The following is a 14,296-nucleotide window of genomic DNA, read 5'->3' as shown; positions in this document are numbered from 1 at the left end:
TAAGTGAGGCACTGCTAGCCCTTGGGATTTAGCCAAGTATATTACAGGCACATACGGAAGCTTTTCTTTCAGCAAGGAATATCTTTTGGCCTTTCTGCTGACACTGCAAACAAGAGGTCCATTAGTGCCATCCTTGACAAGTCAAGTTTCTTCCTGTGTAACTTCTTGCACTCTGCCTGCTGCCCTAGTTACTATTTACCACCCTGCTCTCCACAGCACTGCTAAGCAACCCTGCTTGCATTGTCAGCAGGGAGGGAGTCCTCTACAAAATTAATGAAGTGGCAGCTCCCAAGAAATCTGAAACAGCTCAGGGGAGGAGCAGCAAGTATTTAAACTCCACTTCCAGATGGGGCATCCAGAGATTTTGCTGATGAGGAAGACATTAATAACACTCTCTTAAGGGTGGCATACGGATTTCAGGGAGACAAACATCTCTGGCATTGGGCACAATGGTACCTCGTGGGTGAAGCGGTTAACAAGGAGCATTGTAGGATTTAGATTTAACTAGTTTCAACTCCATATTCAGCTTGGTTCTACTTTCTGCTCTGATACAAAATGCAGTATAGGCTGTGGCTTCATTCCATTCTCTCCTCTCCCCACTATCAGTGTCCCTGCCCATTCCCTACACATTCTCCTATGGGGGAAAGCTGGAGTAGCTCGACACTGCCAACGGCCAAGGCAGAGACTGCTTTGTGGCCACACCTATTTAATTCTGCTTTAAAGGAAGCAATAGTATGGTTTAGACTAGTAAACAATTATCTAATGCCTTAACAGGCTTCCTCTTCTTAGCTGCTTTAACAGATCGGCATCTTCCCCTTTGTTAAACTTTCAAGCTTTTAAACAGTTCTAGAAGACAGAATGATGTCTTAATGATTAGTACTCTCTGCAAAGCCTACTTCCTGCCAAACCTTGCAGACCCTGGATGAAAATATCCAGTTTGCTGACACTACTGCAACCCCCAGAAAGGGAGCAGGTGTTGGAGAAAATCTCCCTGGGAGCAAAACCCCTCAGCTCCAATGTACTAAAGAAAAGGTTCATTAAGAAATAGACCATCTGCCATTGCTCTGGTGTACAACTGTAAAAGTTCCAAAGCCAAAGAACTGCTGAGAATTCATCAACTATGTGCAAGTGAAAATTAGGCTTTATGACATGGGAGTGGAGGGTCTCAGCGTTTCCAACTCAGTTTTTGGTTTAAAAAGACACTGCCCCCTTCAACCAAGGACAGGTAGGCACTGAATTTTCCTACAAAAGGCACTGACATATAGTATAAATTCAAGTCCTCAGAGGCAAAGAATCCAGACCTGTCAACAAACATATTTCAAATCCCACATTACAGCATTTCATGCCAATGCAGCAGGGTCTAGAGTCCAGCGGTTCTCAAACTTCATTGCACTGCAACCCCCTTCTGACAACAAAAACTACATCTCTCTCTCTCTCTCTCTCTCTCTCTCTCTCTCTCACACACACACACACACACACAAAAGAGAGGAAGGAGGAGCCCAAGCCCCAGTGCCCTAGGCTGAACCCCGAGTTTTGGCTTCTGGGGCCCAGGCTTCAGCTTTAGTTCCAGGCCCCAGCAAGTCTAACGCTGGCCCTGGTAATCCTATTAAAATGGGGTCCCAACCCACAATTTGAGAATAACCGGTCTAGTCCATTGAGAAATAAGTGGTACTGTTTCCAAATAAGAACGAGAATGGGAAACATAACAGTAACACTTAGATCAGGTGGTCTCACAAATATGTATGTGTAGTCAGCAGCTCTTTCTTCTTTAATGAGTGGGACTACTACATCCCTCCATTGCTTCTCCCTGGTATCTAACTCTAATCAAGGAGGCTCTGATATTTTCCTCAAGAAGATCCACCCTTAAAAATGTGATTGAGTGTCACTGTGAAGTGACTCCTGGCAGTGTGTTACTGACCCACTGATCAAACCTACAAGACCCTGCACTTCTTTCTGCATATGGGACTCGGCCTTCCCTCACACTAGTACTGACAGACAGGAGACATTAAGGTTGAATATCACAAAAAGCCTTTCATCTAGAGGCTCAATTGGATGTGGAATATCCCAAATTACCAATATTGCAAGAGTGGAAAGATAGTTTATTCAGCCTAGATCTGAACTAATAGCTATGGTTTCATGAGATTACTGCTGAAGTTGGGGTCACATATATGCAGCAGGCTCTTCACAAACTGTATGGGATAATGTACACTGGAAGAAATCATAACAGATCATTCTGGTTACATGCTTCAGCCCTGAAACCCCTGCAAATGGGATCAGAATTGTTCTGAAGATATGCCAGGTCAGTTGAGCCCACAGTGATGGTGTTTAATAAGGCTACAGCAAAGGTTCCCAAAGTGTGGTCCGTTCAGCAGCTGCTGGTGGTCTTCAGAGCATATGGTCACAGTGCTAGCAGTTCTTATTTTCAGCTGCTAAACTGCAATAGGAGATATATTTTTAGCTATTACATATTGTCCTGATATTAGTTTTCCCTGTAAGCAAGTACAGTATTATGATGTCATCACATTTGGAGGGTATAGCAGGGAAATTCATCCTACTGTGAATGAGAAGGGAGGTGGCTGGGAGATAATCTCTCTTCATATGTTATCTCCACTAAAAAGTTTGACAACCCAAGGCTACAGTATTGTCTGTTCCAATCTGCATCTGGGCACTTACCTTCCTTTCTAGGAGAGGAAACAATGCCATCTCCTGGAAGAAATGGTAATTCACACCCAGGATTACATAACGTAAGAATGGCCGTATTGGGTCAGACCAAAGGTCCATCTAGCCCAGTATCCTGTCTAGCAACAGTGGCCAATGCCAGGTGCCCCAGAGGGAGTGAACCTAACAGGCAATGATCAAGTGATCTCCACCCTCTGACAAACAGAGGCTAGGGACACCCTTCCTTACCCCTCCTGGCTAATATCTATTAACAGACTTAACCTCCATGAATTTATCCAGTTCTCTTTTAAATGCTGTTATAGTCCTAGCCTTCACAACCGCCTCAGCCAAGGAGTTCCACAAGTTGACTGTGCGCTGTGTAAAAAAACTTCCTTTTATTTGTTTTAAACCTGCTGCCCATTAATTTCATTTGGTGGCCCCTAGTTCTTGTATTATAGGAACAAGTAAATAACTTTTCCTTATTCACTTTCTCCGCACCACTCATGATTTTATATACCTTTATCATATCCCCCCCTTAGTCGCTTCAGCTTGGAAAAGAGAAGTCCTAGTCTCTTTAATCTCTCCTCATATGGGACCCGTTCCAAACCCCTAATCATTTAGTTGCCCTTCTCTGAACCTTTTCTACTGCCAGTATATCTTTTTTGAGATGAGGAAACCACATCTGTATGCAGTATTCAAGATGTGGGCGTACCATGGATATATATAATGGCAATAAGATAACTCTCCGTCTTATTTTCTATCCCCTTTTTAATGATTCCTAACATCTTGTTTGCTTTTTTGACCGCTGCTGCAGACTGCGTGGACGTCTTCAGAGAACTATCCATGATGACTCCAAGATCTTTTTCCTGATTTGTTGTAGCTAAATTAGCCCCCATCATATTTCATGTATAGTTGGGGTTATTTCTTCCAATGTGCATTACTTTACATTTATCCACATTAAATTTCATTTGCCATTTTGTTGCCTAATCACTTAGTTTTGTGAGATCTTTTTGAAGTTCTTCACAGTCTGCTTTGGTCTTAACTATCTTGAGCAGTTTAGTATCATCTGCAAACTTTGCCACCTCACTTTTTACCCTTTTCTCCAGATCATTTATGAATAAGTTGAATAGGATTGGTCCTAGGACTGACCCTTGGGGGACACCACTTGTTACCCCTCTCCAGTCTGAGAATTTACCATTTATTCCTACCCTTTGTTCCCTGTCTTTTAACCAGTTCTCAATCCATGAAAGGACCTTCCCTCTTATCCCATGACAACTTAATTTACGTAAGAGCCTTTGGTGAGGGACCTTGTCAAAGGCTTTCTGGAAATCTAAGTATACTATGTCTACTGGATCCCCCTTGTCCACATGTTTGTTGACCCCTTCAAAGAACTCTAATAGATTAGTAAGACACGATTTCCCTTTACAGAAACCATGTTGACTTTTGCCCAACAATTTATGTTCTTCTACGTGCCTGACAATTTTATTCTTTACTATTGTTTCAACTAATTTGCCCGGTACTGAAGTTAGACTTACCGGTCTGTAATTGCTGGGATCACCTCTAGAGCCCTTTTTAAATATTGGCGTTATATTAGCTATCTTTCAGCCATTGGGTACAGAAGCTGATTTAAAGGACAAGTTACAAACCATAGTTAATAGTCCCGCAACTTCACATTTGAGTTCTTTCAGAACTCTTGGGTGAATGCCATCTGGTCCTGATGACTTGTTACTGTTAAGTTTATCAATTAATTCCAAATCTCCTCTAGTGACACCTCAATCTGTGACAATTCCTCAGATTTGTCACCTACAAAAGCCGACTCAGGTTTGGGAATCTCCCTAACATCCTCAGCCATGAAGACTGAAGCAAAGAATCCATTTAGTTTCTCTGCAGTGACTTTATCGTCTTTAAGTGCTCCTTTTGTATCTCGATCATCCAGGGGCCCCACTGGTTGTTCAGCAGGCTTCCTGCTTCTGACGTACTTAAACATTTTGTTATTACCTTTGGAGTTTTTGTCTAGCCTTGGCTAGATTGAACATGTCTAAAGGAACAGACACATCCCTAAACAGACCTGGAAGGAGAAGAATTTTGGCGTAGGCAAAACAGGACAAGGGGAATTAAGGCTGGTTGGCTACTGCAACATTGCACTGTAAACAGTAGGAAAAGGCCTTCTAAAGAGCTCTTTGCTCTATTTAGGAAAAAACTGCCTAAACTATTCCCTAGGGAAAGATTGTTGTGCCACAATTGTTTTGCATATTCCCTTCCTCCTTTCTTTCCTAGAGTCATTTAATGGGAACAGATTCTTGGTTTCCTAAATCAGAATGGAGTTATTTGGAAAGGCTTGTGATGCCAACAGAAGATTCTGACTTTACTGGAGCAGGAGTGAGCAACTGAACTCTGAGGAAACTAGGACCCTGTCATTGTACATATGCTTCCCCTCCCTATGCCCCCAAAGTAGTGAGGAGAAAAATATAGATTAGCAGAATTGTGCTTAAACTGAAACAGTTTGTGTTCTCCAAACAGGACTCAAAGGTCTAATAGTATAGGCTCAAGTCTCACAATGTCCCCACTCACAAAGGACATATGAAAATCAAGAGATAGCAGCCCTCAGAATGCCATGGTGCTCTTCTCATGAAAACAGCAGCATTCTGTTCACTGATATTACGGAGCAGAGAGAATCTCTCTGTACTACCTCAGGAGAGTTTCAAACAAATATTTTACCCTTGATTAAAACACTATATACAGCATATGAGATGAACAGTTGCAATTTAGCTTTGAAATTAACACAACAAAATAATTAAGAGACCCATTTTAGAGAGAGTTATCAAATTCTGTGTCAACTCATCCCACCAATTCCAATTCTTTACAAACTGCACATTAATTTAGCAAATATAATTTATTCAAACTAATAACGTTCACCAAATGTACAAAGGAAAGAGATTGGCAGCAGCGAGCCACACAAGAAAAAAAGGAATTTCAATGTTAAAATCCTAGTTTGCCCCCATTTAGAATGACACACAGACAGCACAGACTTAACATCCCTTAGAGGAAACTACACAACTAGAGGTAAGTCTGACCGTTTGGAATGCAGGACTCTAGGAAACCATTTGGCCACTCCTTTCATTGGGAATACTGGGATCAGTGGCTTATGAGAAGAGAGGTTCTATTTAAATTGCCTATCAGTCAAAAGCACCATCTCGTTAACAGCATGAGAGACAAAGAACAGTGCCAAGTATGGCGTCCTGCAGCAAGAAACACCTACCAATTTTGGAAAACAGTCTTTGGTGGCAGCCTTCAGGCAGGAGTAAGTACTGGAATTTGATGATTGGTAGGAAGACGCAGGTTACTACAGAGTGGGAATGATGAAATGGTGCTTGTAACACACAGCAGAAAGCTCCCCTCAACCAACTCAACCCACAGTTCAACGTTTGGTGAATGTTATGGCCAACTCTCCATGCAAGAGGAGAATAAGCTGGTTGATTTTCACTGGCTCCTGGATTTCTGGCTTGTGGTGTTTAACATTCATAGTGGGGAGTTTTACAAACCTTAGAAAGTGACCACTGGTGTTCCTTTCTGGCCAGACCGTAGTCCATTGCTGTGATGTGGACATTCATTACGTAGCTCAAAGTGCTCAGCTCACCAGAAGAATTATAACACACTGAAGGCAACTTAATACCATTTTTCCTATTTTGTTAAAAAAGCGTCTTCAATCCAGCAACGTATGTTGCCTTACATCTACTCTAGGAACTAAACACAGGAACAATAATGAAGCCCATATGAGCATACAGGCCTTATAGGTTCACAACTGGTGACTGAGACAAACACAATTCTTTTTAATCCTACATCAGTTTAAATCCTTGATTTTAAAACAAAAACCAACCAAAGGAAAAAGATGTAAGAGGCAGCTCCTAGTCAATCACTGTGCGTTTCTCCCCGAAGGTTTGATCATCCCAGCTCCAACATGCGCGCCAAAGACCTTGCACATGGGTTAAATTCCAGTTGCTTCTCATGCACTAGGTTTTGTTGCCTGATTTTTCCCTGGTCCATATCACTCGAATTAATAGTGAAAGCACTCACATAGAATAGTCATATTAAATGCCTTGTGTTATTAAAATAAAACTTCTGCTTTGTTCACTGTCCTAATGGCAACAGCAGAGATCTTCACACTCATGCAGCCACCAAGATCTAAAAAAGTCCAAACAGACCCGCTGTGCTTCTTTAATGAAGTTTTCTGGCATTGTCTTGTGTCACTGCCGAGGTGCTGGAAACAATGGCCTGATGCAGCGCATCCCCAGAACAAGTTTATACGCTGGACTTGGGGACTGAATTCAATGGGATTTCTTTGAGTTCTGTTCTCATACAGAGATACTCCCCAATCACAGCCATGAGTGCCGTGCACACACCATGCACTAGCCACCACGTTAGAGCTGTGGGAAAGTGTGCATTATAAATCCAGCAACCCAGCAGATGGAAAAAATGAACTGTGACTGTGAAATCCAAACACTGCTTTCCTCGCCGGATAAAGTACAACAAGCCCAAAGCACTGCAAGAAGAAAGAAGAGACAGATGTAACTGTAACTATATTTAAACTGCAGTGGCCTGAGAGGCAGGGATCTAGCAGCAGCCATCAGGAATTATCTGTACTGATTATTTATCCATTAAAAATAAACCTTAACTGTTCTGAAGTCAGGACTATTCTGCCCTTGCTCAATGTTACTGCAGTAAAACTTAAGCAGCTTGTAGCATTTTAATTATGTGATGGCAGAGGAATAAGCTTTTAGTTTAAAAATTCCCAGCTGGCTTTCTGCCTTGTCTCTGCAATCTTTGGCCACTGGCTGAGACTAAATACTTTGCACCTTTTTAGCATTTTATAGATAAACAATTATTTACAAATATTAATTAATTTCCACAAAATCCCTCAGGTGCAGATTTTATCCCCAGCTAAAAGATGGGGAAACTGAGGCAGTGAACTTAAATGACTTCTTAAGGGTTCAGAAGAATCAGCATCAGAGTCAGGACTAGAACTCAGGAGTTCCTCATTCCCAGTCCTGTGCTTAGACCTCCTAATTGCCAGCTGTCCCCTTCAGGAGTCATTACTGATAAATGGAGGGAATTCTCAGATCTCAGCCAACAAGAACAAGATATGTTTGTTCTGCAACAACATAGTTCAAGTGACCTTAATGCACAGACCCCCACCTAAAACAAAAGAAGGATTAAGGAGACACTTGAATCACCAGGCCCAAATGACCTCCTGACTGGCATCTCATGGGGCAAGATCCTTGCTACTATGGGCTAGTTCTAGCACAAAAGACATAATCAGACACAGTACCAGCTGTCTTGCTTGGACAGCTTGGCAAAGGAGCAGGGAATAGGAACAGCTTTTGAGAGCAGGACCACTGCAGAGGGATCGGAAAGTTGTGCTGTGGAAAGAGGGCAATTGTTCCAGGGAGATGTAAAACTCTTCACAGAATGATGTGCCTGGGACTGACACATGAAGTAAGAACAGAGAGTGGCTGGATGGCAAGGAAGGCTATGGAGAAGAGGACTGTCCTAAGGGGGCACTTTGCCCTAGAAGAGCATTTTAGTCGATTGGGATGTAGGGAATTGGGGATACAATATGTGTGAGCTGGTTTTTACAGTTTTCATCTATAGGCCATCCTCCTATTTCACAACCTATTGTTTGTAGCTTTCACTTGTTGCATCATGTCTACCATTAGCCTGAAAGCTCTTCAAGCAGGGAACTTGTGGCTCTGTATTCTTTGTAAGTATGGGATACCTAGAACACTGCAAGTGCTATGAACAAATTAATAATAAAAATAGGCTCTCTCACTGGGACAAATTTAACTTACAAAGCCCCAGGCTCACACTGTGGACATGCAACAGAAGCACTTACATCATTTCCCTTCACACTGCAGGAAACACAATTTCCCACAGAGTTTGCAAGGTTCACCAGACTCAGACATCACATTTTGGGCAGAGTAAAAGGCTTTGGCTATTTCTGAACCCAGTCCATTCCTATCATCAGCACTGCATGAGCCTCATCAAGAGTAGGGTAACAAGCTGTGTTGTTAGCATGTTAGTGAATGTGTACTAATATGTTTGAAAAGTCTAGCATAGACAATGCAGCAGGGTAGACTTTAACATGTGCTAAACTGGTTGAGTTAAAGCCTAGGTTCCCCACTGTGTTAAAGGCAGTATGTCTTGTATACAGTCAGTAGCCTTTTACAAGGTGTTAGCTAGCACATGCTAACATCACAGTTTTAAATTCTAATTTAAAGGCAATAATGGCTAATCCCAGACAGAAGATGTCCAATCCCAGTACGGATAAACAAAAGCTCAAAATCTCACAGCTGATCACTGGAGAGCTGACTTACCAGGTGAGTGCATTGAGGATGAAAGCAATCATGGAAAGTCTTCCAGGTGGGGTAGAGAATCCCAAGATCTATATAGGGTGATAAATAAGAAAGACACTGAAATGAATTGGAAATTGCTTCAGCTAGGACTCTACTCAACTCAGGCTCTTCCCAGTGGCCCAATTCCATTCTATTTGCTCCCTACAAAGCTGACAAACTAGTATTTCTAGATTTAAAAAAACAACAAGCCAAAAATAGCAACAACAAAAATGTTTTCCTTTCCTAAATTGTGGGTTTGTATTTACAACGTTAACACCTGGGCACCTGGGAATTTTAGGGCTTGTGTGTCAGAACACACAAGGGAGAAATTCACTCTGGATGGAACTGCACTGACTTCAGTAAACTTACTCCAGGGCTGAGTTTGGCCCTGTAAGTCTAAAGAGAGTCTGGAGAACAACACTGATAAGACTAGGAGTACTTGTGGCACCTTAGAGACTAACAAATTTATTTGAGCATAAGCTTTTGTGGGCTACAGCCCACTTCTTCAGCCCACAAAAGCTTATGCTCAAATAAATTTGTTAGTCTCTAAGGTGCCACAAGTACTCCTGTTCTTTTTGCGGATACAGACTAACACAGCTGCTACTCTGAAACCATTGATAAGACTAGATCCCAGCTTCTGCAACACAGCTCTCTTCAGGTTTCAGAGCAGGGATCTCTCTTATGAGAATTCCCATGACTGTTGCATGTGGTAATTAAAACGTAGAATCTCAGTTGCACTCTGAGATACTGACTCTTCTGGAGCACTCCTAGTCTTATCAATGTTGAGTTGTGGAAGAATTGTCAGTGTGCGCACTACAAACAGAAACACTGTATGGACTGCTGTGGTCCTCTTTCCAGCAATGGTACTGCCAGAAGATTAGGTCTGAAGCCACAATCAGTAACTATGTATGAATTTTTTGTTAGACTGATCTCCTGTGTGCAATCACCCTAATTCTGTGCTCAGTGGTGCAGGAGACTCAAGATCCAATGTGGTCTGAGGACTCCGCATTTCTGAGTGTGCCAGTGACCATGTTAGCCTGTAGTGTTTTATTCTCTGAATTTGAGAGACCTTTTCTATGCTCTAGCTAAGGAAAAGCGTCTTACCTCATAATTGAAAATCTGGTCAAGAGACGGGCTATTCTGCACCAGGCTGTCAACCAGAGCTAGCCAGAGCCCCAAGGAGCTGTAATAGACTGCCTGCATGAGGACAATCTGCGTCAGAATGAGGACAGGGTCCCAGACATAGCTACGGAACTGTCCTGCCATTCCCAAGGCAGCTCGCACACAACCAGGGGAAAGTTGATGTGTCAGCCCTGAAAGAAGACACTGGGCGATTTCCTCAGCACCTGGAAAAGAAGGGCAGCGTAATGACAACAACAGCGTCCACCTCACCCACTGGGCCCTGCCAGATGGTCACCCATCTGAGCCCAGCCCCAAGGGGTCTCCGCTATTACACAGAGTCAGCGCCTCTCCCCCCAGCATCTCCCTCAGCTCAGGAATCCCTCCTCCAACCCTCCCAGAGCATCTCCTCCCCTCCCTGCTCCATCTCCCTCAGCTTCCGAACCCCTCCCCCCAGAGCATCTCTTCCCCTCCCCCCAGCATCTCCCTCAGCTCCCGAACCCCTCCCCTCAGCATCTCCCCCAGCTCTGGAACCCTCCCCCTCCAACCCCCCGCAGCATCTCCCCCGCTCTCTCAGCTCCCAAACCCCTCCTCCTCTCCCCCCCAGCATCTCTTCCCTTCCCCTCCCCCCTCCTCCTCCTCCTCCTCCTCTCCCCCCCGAGCATCTCTTCCCTTCCCCTCCCCCCTCCTCCTCCTCCTCCTCCTCTCCCCCCCGAGCATCTCTTCCCTTCCCCTCCCCCCTCCTCCTCCTCCTCCTCCTCTCCCCCCCGAGCATCTCTTCCCTTCCCCTCCCCCCTCCTCCTCCTCCTCCTCCTCTCCCCCCCGAGCATCTCTTCCCTTCCCCTCCCCCCTCCCCCTCCTCCTCCTCCTCTCCCCCCCGAGCATCTCTTCCCTTCCCCTCCCCCCTCCTCCTCCTCCTCTCCCCCCCGAGCATCTCTTCCCTTCCCCTCCCCCCTCCCCCTCCCCCTCCTCCTCTCCCCCCCGAGCATCTCTTCCCTTCCCCTCCCCCCTCCCCCCTCCCCCTCCTCCTCTCCCCCCCGAGCATCTCTTCCCTTCCCCTCCCCCCTCCCCCTCCTCCTCCTCCTCTCCCCCCCGAGCATCTCTTCCCTTCCCCTCCCCCCTCCCCCTCCTCCTCCTCCTCTCCCCCCCGAGCATCTCTTCCCTTCCCCTCCCCCCTCCCCCTCCTCCTCCTCCTCTCCCCCCCGAGCATCTCTTCCCTTCCCCTCCCCCCTCCTCCTCCTCCTCCTCCTCCTCTCCCCCCCGAGCATCTCTTCCCTTCCCCTCCCCCCTCCTCCTCCTCCTCCTCCTCCTCTCCCCCCCGAGCATCTCTTCCCTTCCCCTCCCCCCTCCTCCTCCTCCTCCTCCTCCTCTCCCCCCCGAGCATCTCTTCCCTTCCCCTCCCCCCTCCTCCTCCTCCTCCTCCTCTCCCCCCCGAGCATCTCTTCCCTTCCCCTCCCCCCTCCTCCTCCTCCTCCTCCTCTCCCCCCCGAGCATCTCTTCCCTTCCCCTCCCCCCTCCTCCTCCTCCTCCTCCTCTCCCCCCCGAGCATCTCTTCCCTTCCCCTCCCCCCTCCTCCTCCTCCTCCTCCTCTCCCCCCCGAGCATCTCTTCCCTTCCCCTCCCCCCTCCTCCTCCTCCTCCTCTCCCCCCCGAGCATCTCTTCCCTTCCCCTCCCCCCTCCTCCTCCTCCTCCTCTCCCCCCCGAGCATCTCTTCCCTTCCCCTCCCCCCTCCTCCTCCTCCTCCTCCTCTCCCCCCCGAGCATCTCTTCCCTTCCCCTCCCCCCTCCTCCTCCTCCTCCTCCTCTCCCCCCCGAGCATCTCTTCCCTTCCCCTCCCCCCTCCTCCTCCTCCTCTCCCCCCCGAGCATCTCTTCCCTTCCCCTCCCCCCTCCTCCTCCTCCTCTCCCCCCCGAGCATCTCTTCCCTTCCCCTCCCCCCTCCTCCTCCTCCTCCTCCTCTCCCCCCCGAGCATCTCTTCCCTTCCCCTCCCCCCTCCTCCTCCTCCTCCTCCTCCTCTCCCCCCCGAGCATCTCTTCCCTTCCCCTCCCCCCTCCTCCTCCTCCTCCTCCTCCTCTCCCCCCCGAGCATCTCTTCCCTTCCCCTCCCCCCTCCCCCCTCCTCCTCCTCCTCCTCTCCCCCCCGAGCATCTCTTCCCTTCCCCTCCCCCCTCCCCCCTCCTCCTCCTCTCCCCCCCGAGCATCTCTTCCCTTCCCCTCCCCCCTCCTCCTCCTCCTCCTCCTCTCCCCCCGAGCATCTCTTCCCTTCCCCTCCCCCCTCCTCCTCCTCCTCTCCCCCCCGAGCATCTCTTCCCTTCCCCTCCCCCCTCCCCCCTCCTCCTCCTCCTCTCCCCCCCGAGCATCTCTTCCCTTCCCCTCCCCCCTCCCCCCTCCTCCTCCTCTCCCCCCCGAGCATCTCTTCCCTTCCCCTCCCCCCTCCTCCTCCTCCTCCTCCTCTCCCCCCGAGCATCTCTTCCCTTCCCCTCCCCCCTCCTCCTCCTCCTCCTCCTCTCCCCCCCGAGCATCTCTTCCCTTCCCCTCCCCCCTCCTCCTCCTCTCCCCCCCGAGCATCTCTTCCCTTCCCCTCCCCCCTCCTCCTCTCCCCCCCCGAGCATCTCTTCCCTTCCCCTCCCCCCTCCTCCTCTCCCCCCCCCGAGCATCTCTTCCCTTCCCCTCCCCCCTCCTCCTCTCCCCCCCCCGAGCATCTCTTCCCTTCCCCTCCCCCCTCCTCCTCTCCCCCCCCCGAGCATCTCTTCCCTTCCCCTCCCCCCTCCTCCTCTCCCCCCCCCCGAGCATCTCTTCCCTTCCCCTCCCCCCTCCTCCTCTCCCCCCCCGAGCATCTCTTCCCTTCCCCTCCCCCCTCCTCCTCTCCCCCCCCGAGCATCTCTTCCCTTCCCCTCCCCCCTCCTCCTCTCCCCCCCGAGCATCTCTTCTCTTCCCCTCCCCCCTCTTCCCTTCCCCTCCCCCCTCCTCCTCCTCCTCTCCCCCCCGAGCATCTCTTCTCTTCCCCTCCCCCCAGCATCTCCCCCAGCTGAGGAACCCTCCCCCTCCAACCTCCCGGCGCATCCCCCCAGCATCTCCCTCAGCTCACGAACCCCCCCCCCCCCCATCTCCCTCCGTACTCACGAGCCGCAGCCGCCAGCTTCCGATTCCCGACCCAACCCCACCCGGACAAAGTCCCCCGCCTCAGCCCCGCGCGGCGCCCTGGCTCACCCAGGACGAGTCGGTAAAGGCCACCTCGCAGCCAGGCCCGGCTCGGCTTAACACCACGGACCGCAGAGGCCGCAACACTCGCCTACAGCGGCACCAACATCTCTGCCAGTTACCATAGAAAAGGCGCCAGATGCCTAGAGCGGCATCACCGGGACCGGATTTCCGGAAATACCACAGAGACGGCGCTCGGGCCTAGAGAGGCGTCTCCAACCAGGCACCTCTTGCGCATGGGCAGCAACGTACAGTGCTCGGCGCCCTCTCAAGGCGTCAGGAGACCGGTGACACGTGATCTCTGACCTCGCCAGGGCTGCGCACAAAACGAGGCGTGACCTTGTGAACTTTGGCTCCAGTGCAACCCCGCTGGACACCGTGGTGTGACCTCTGACCCTGGCTGCCTATCAGGCCTGGGCTCGTTTTGACACTCTGCAGGAGAATGATGGCCTTCTGACCTCACCTGCCTAGCCCAGGTGCTGCTAACATGAGGGACAAGGGGTGTCATAGTGATGCCCTGACCTTTGTCCCTGTGAAGGTGCCACAGGATCAGAATGTGGTACTGAGGGGTAGAATCAATGGGAAAGACCTCACTGCTAACATGATTAGGGTCAAACAAATGATAACCTACAAGTTAGCAGCCTTGGTAGACCAACAGGTTCATAGAGGGGCCCACTGTGATCATCTAGTTTGTCCTCCTGTATAACACAGACCATAGAACTTCCCCAAAATAATTCCTAGAGCAGTACCTTTTAGAAAAAAACATCCAATCTTGATTCAAAAATTGTCAGTGATGGAGAATCCACCACGATGCTTGGTAAGTTGTCCCACTGGTTAATTGCTCTCACTGATAAAAAGTTATGCTTTATGTTCAGTCTTATTTTGTCTAGCTTCAACTTCTAGCTATTACAACTTGTTATACCTTTTTCTG

At 48.6% G+C, this 14,296-nt stretch overlaps 1 protein-coding gene across 1 annotated transcript; it reads right to left on the bottom strand.

The window, feature by feature from the left end:
* Nucleotides 1–5,532: 5,532 nt before the first annotated feature.
* Nucleotides 5,533–13,456, bottom strand: SYS1 (SYS1 golgi trafficking protein). Its single transcript, XM_054045615.1, has 4 exons — nucleotides 13,375–13,456; nucleotides 10,152–10,393; nucleotides 9,030–9,097; nucleotides 5,533–7,198 (listed from the first exon to the last, which is right to left on the bottom strand). Exons 2-4 carry the CDS (start codon nucleotides 10,311–10,313, stop codon nucleotides 6,958–6,960), a joined length of 471 nt encoding a protein of 156 aa, XP_053901590.1. The 5' UTR covers nucleotides 10,314–10,393; nucleotides 13,375–13,456; the 3' UTR covers nucleotides 5,533–6,957.
* Nucleotides 13,457–14,296: the final 840 nt, after the last annotated feature.

This window comes from Malaclemys terrapin, chromosome 12 (genome assembly GCF_027887155.1).
Source record: "Malaclemys terrapin pileata isolate rMalTer1 chromosome 12, rMalTer1.hap1, whole genome shotgun sequence".
Taxonomy (NCBI): domain Eukaryota; kingdom Metazoa; phylum Chordata; order Testudines; family Emydidae; genus Malaclemys; species Malaclemys terrapin.
Note: the sequence above shows the minus strand (reverse complement) of the source record. Positions and strands in the feature narration are given on the sequence as shown.

Coding starts and splice junctions, on each gene's coding strand:
- SYS1 (XM_054045615.1), bottom strand. CDS start 10,313: ATGGCAGGACAGTTCCGTAGCTATGTCTGGGACCCTGTCCTCATTCTG. Junction 9,098..10,151: donor ACCAGATTTTCAATTATGAG/GTAAGACGCTTT, acceptor CACCCTATATAG/ATCTTGGGATTCTCTACCCC. Junction 7,199..9,029: donor ATCCTCAATGCACTCACCTG/GTAAGTCAGCTC, acceptor TTCTTCTTGCAG/TGCTTTGGGCTTGTTGTACT.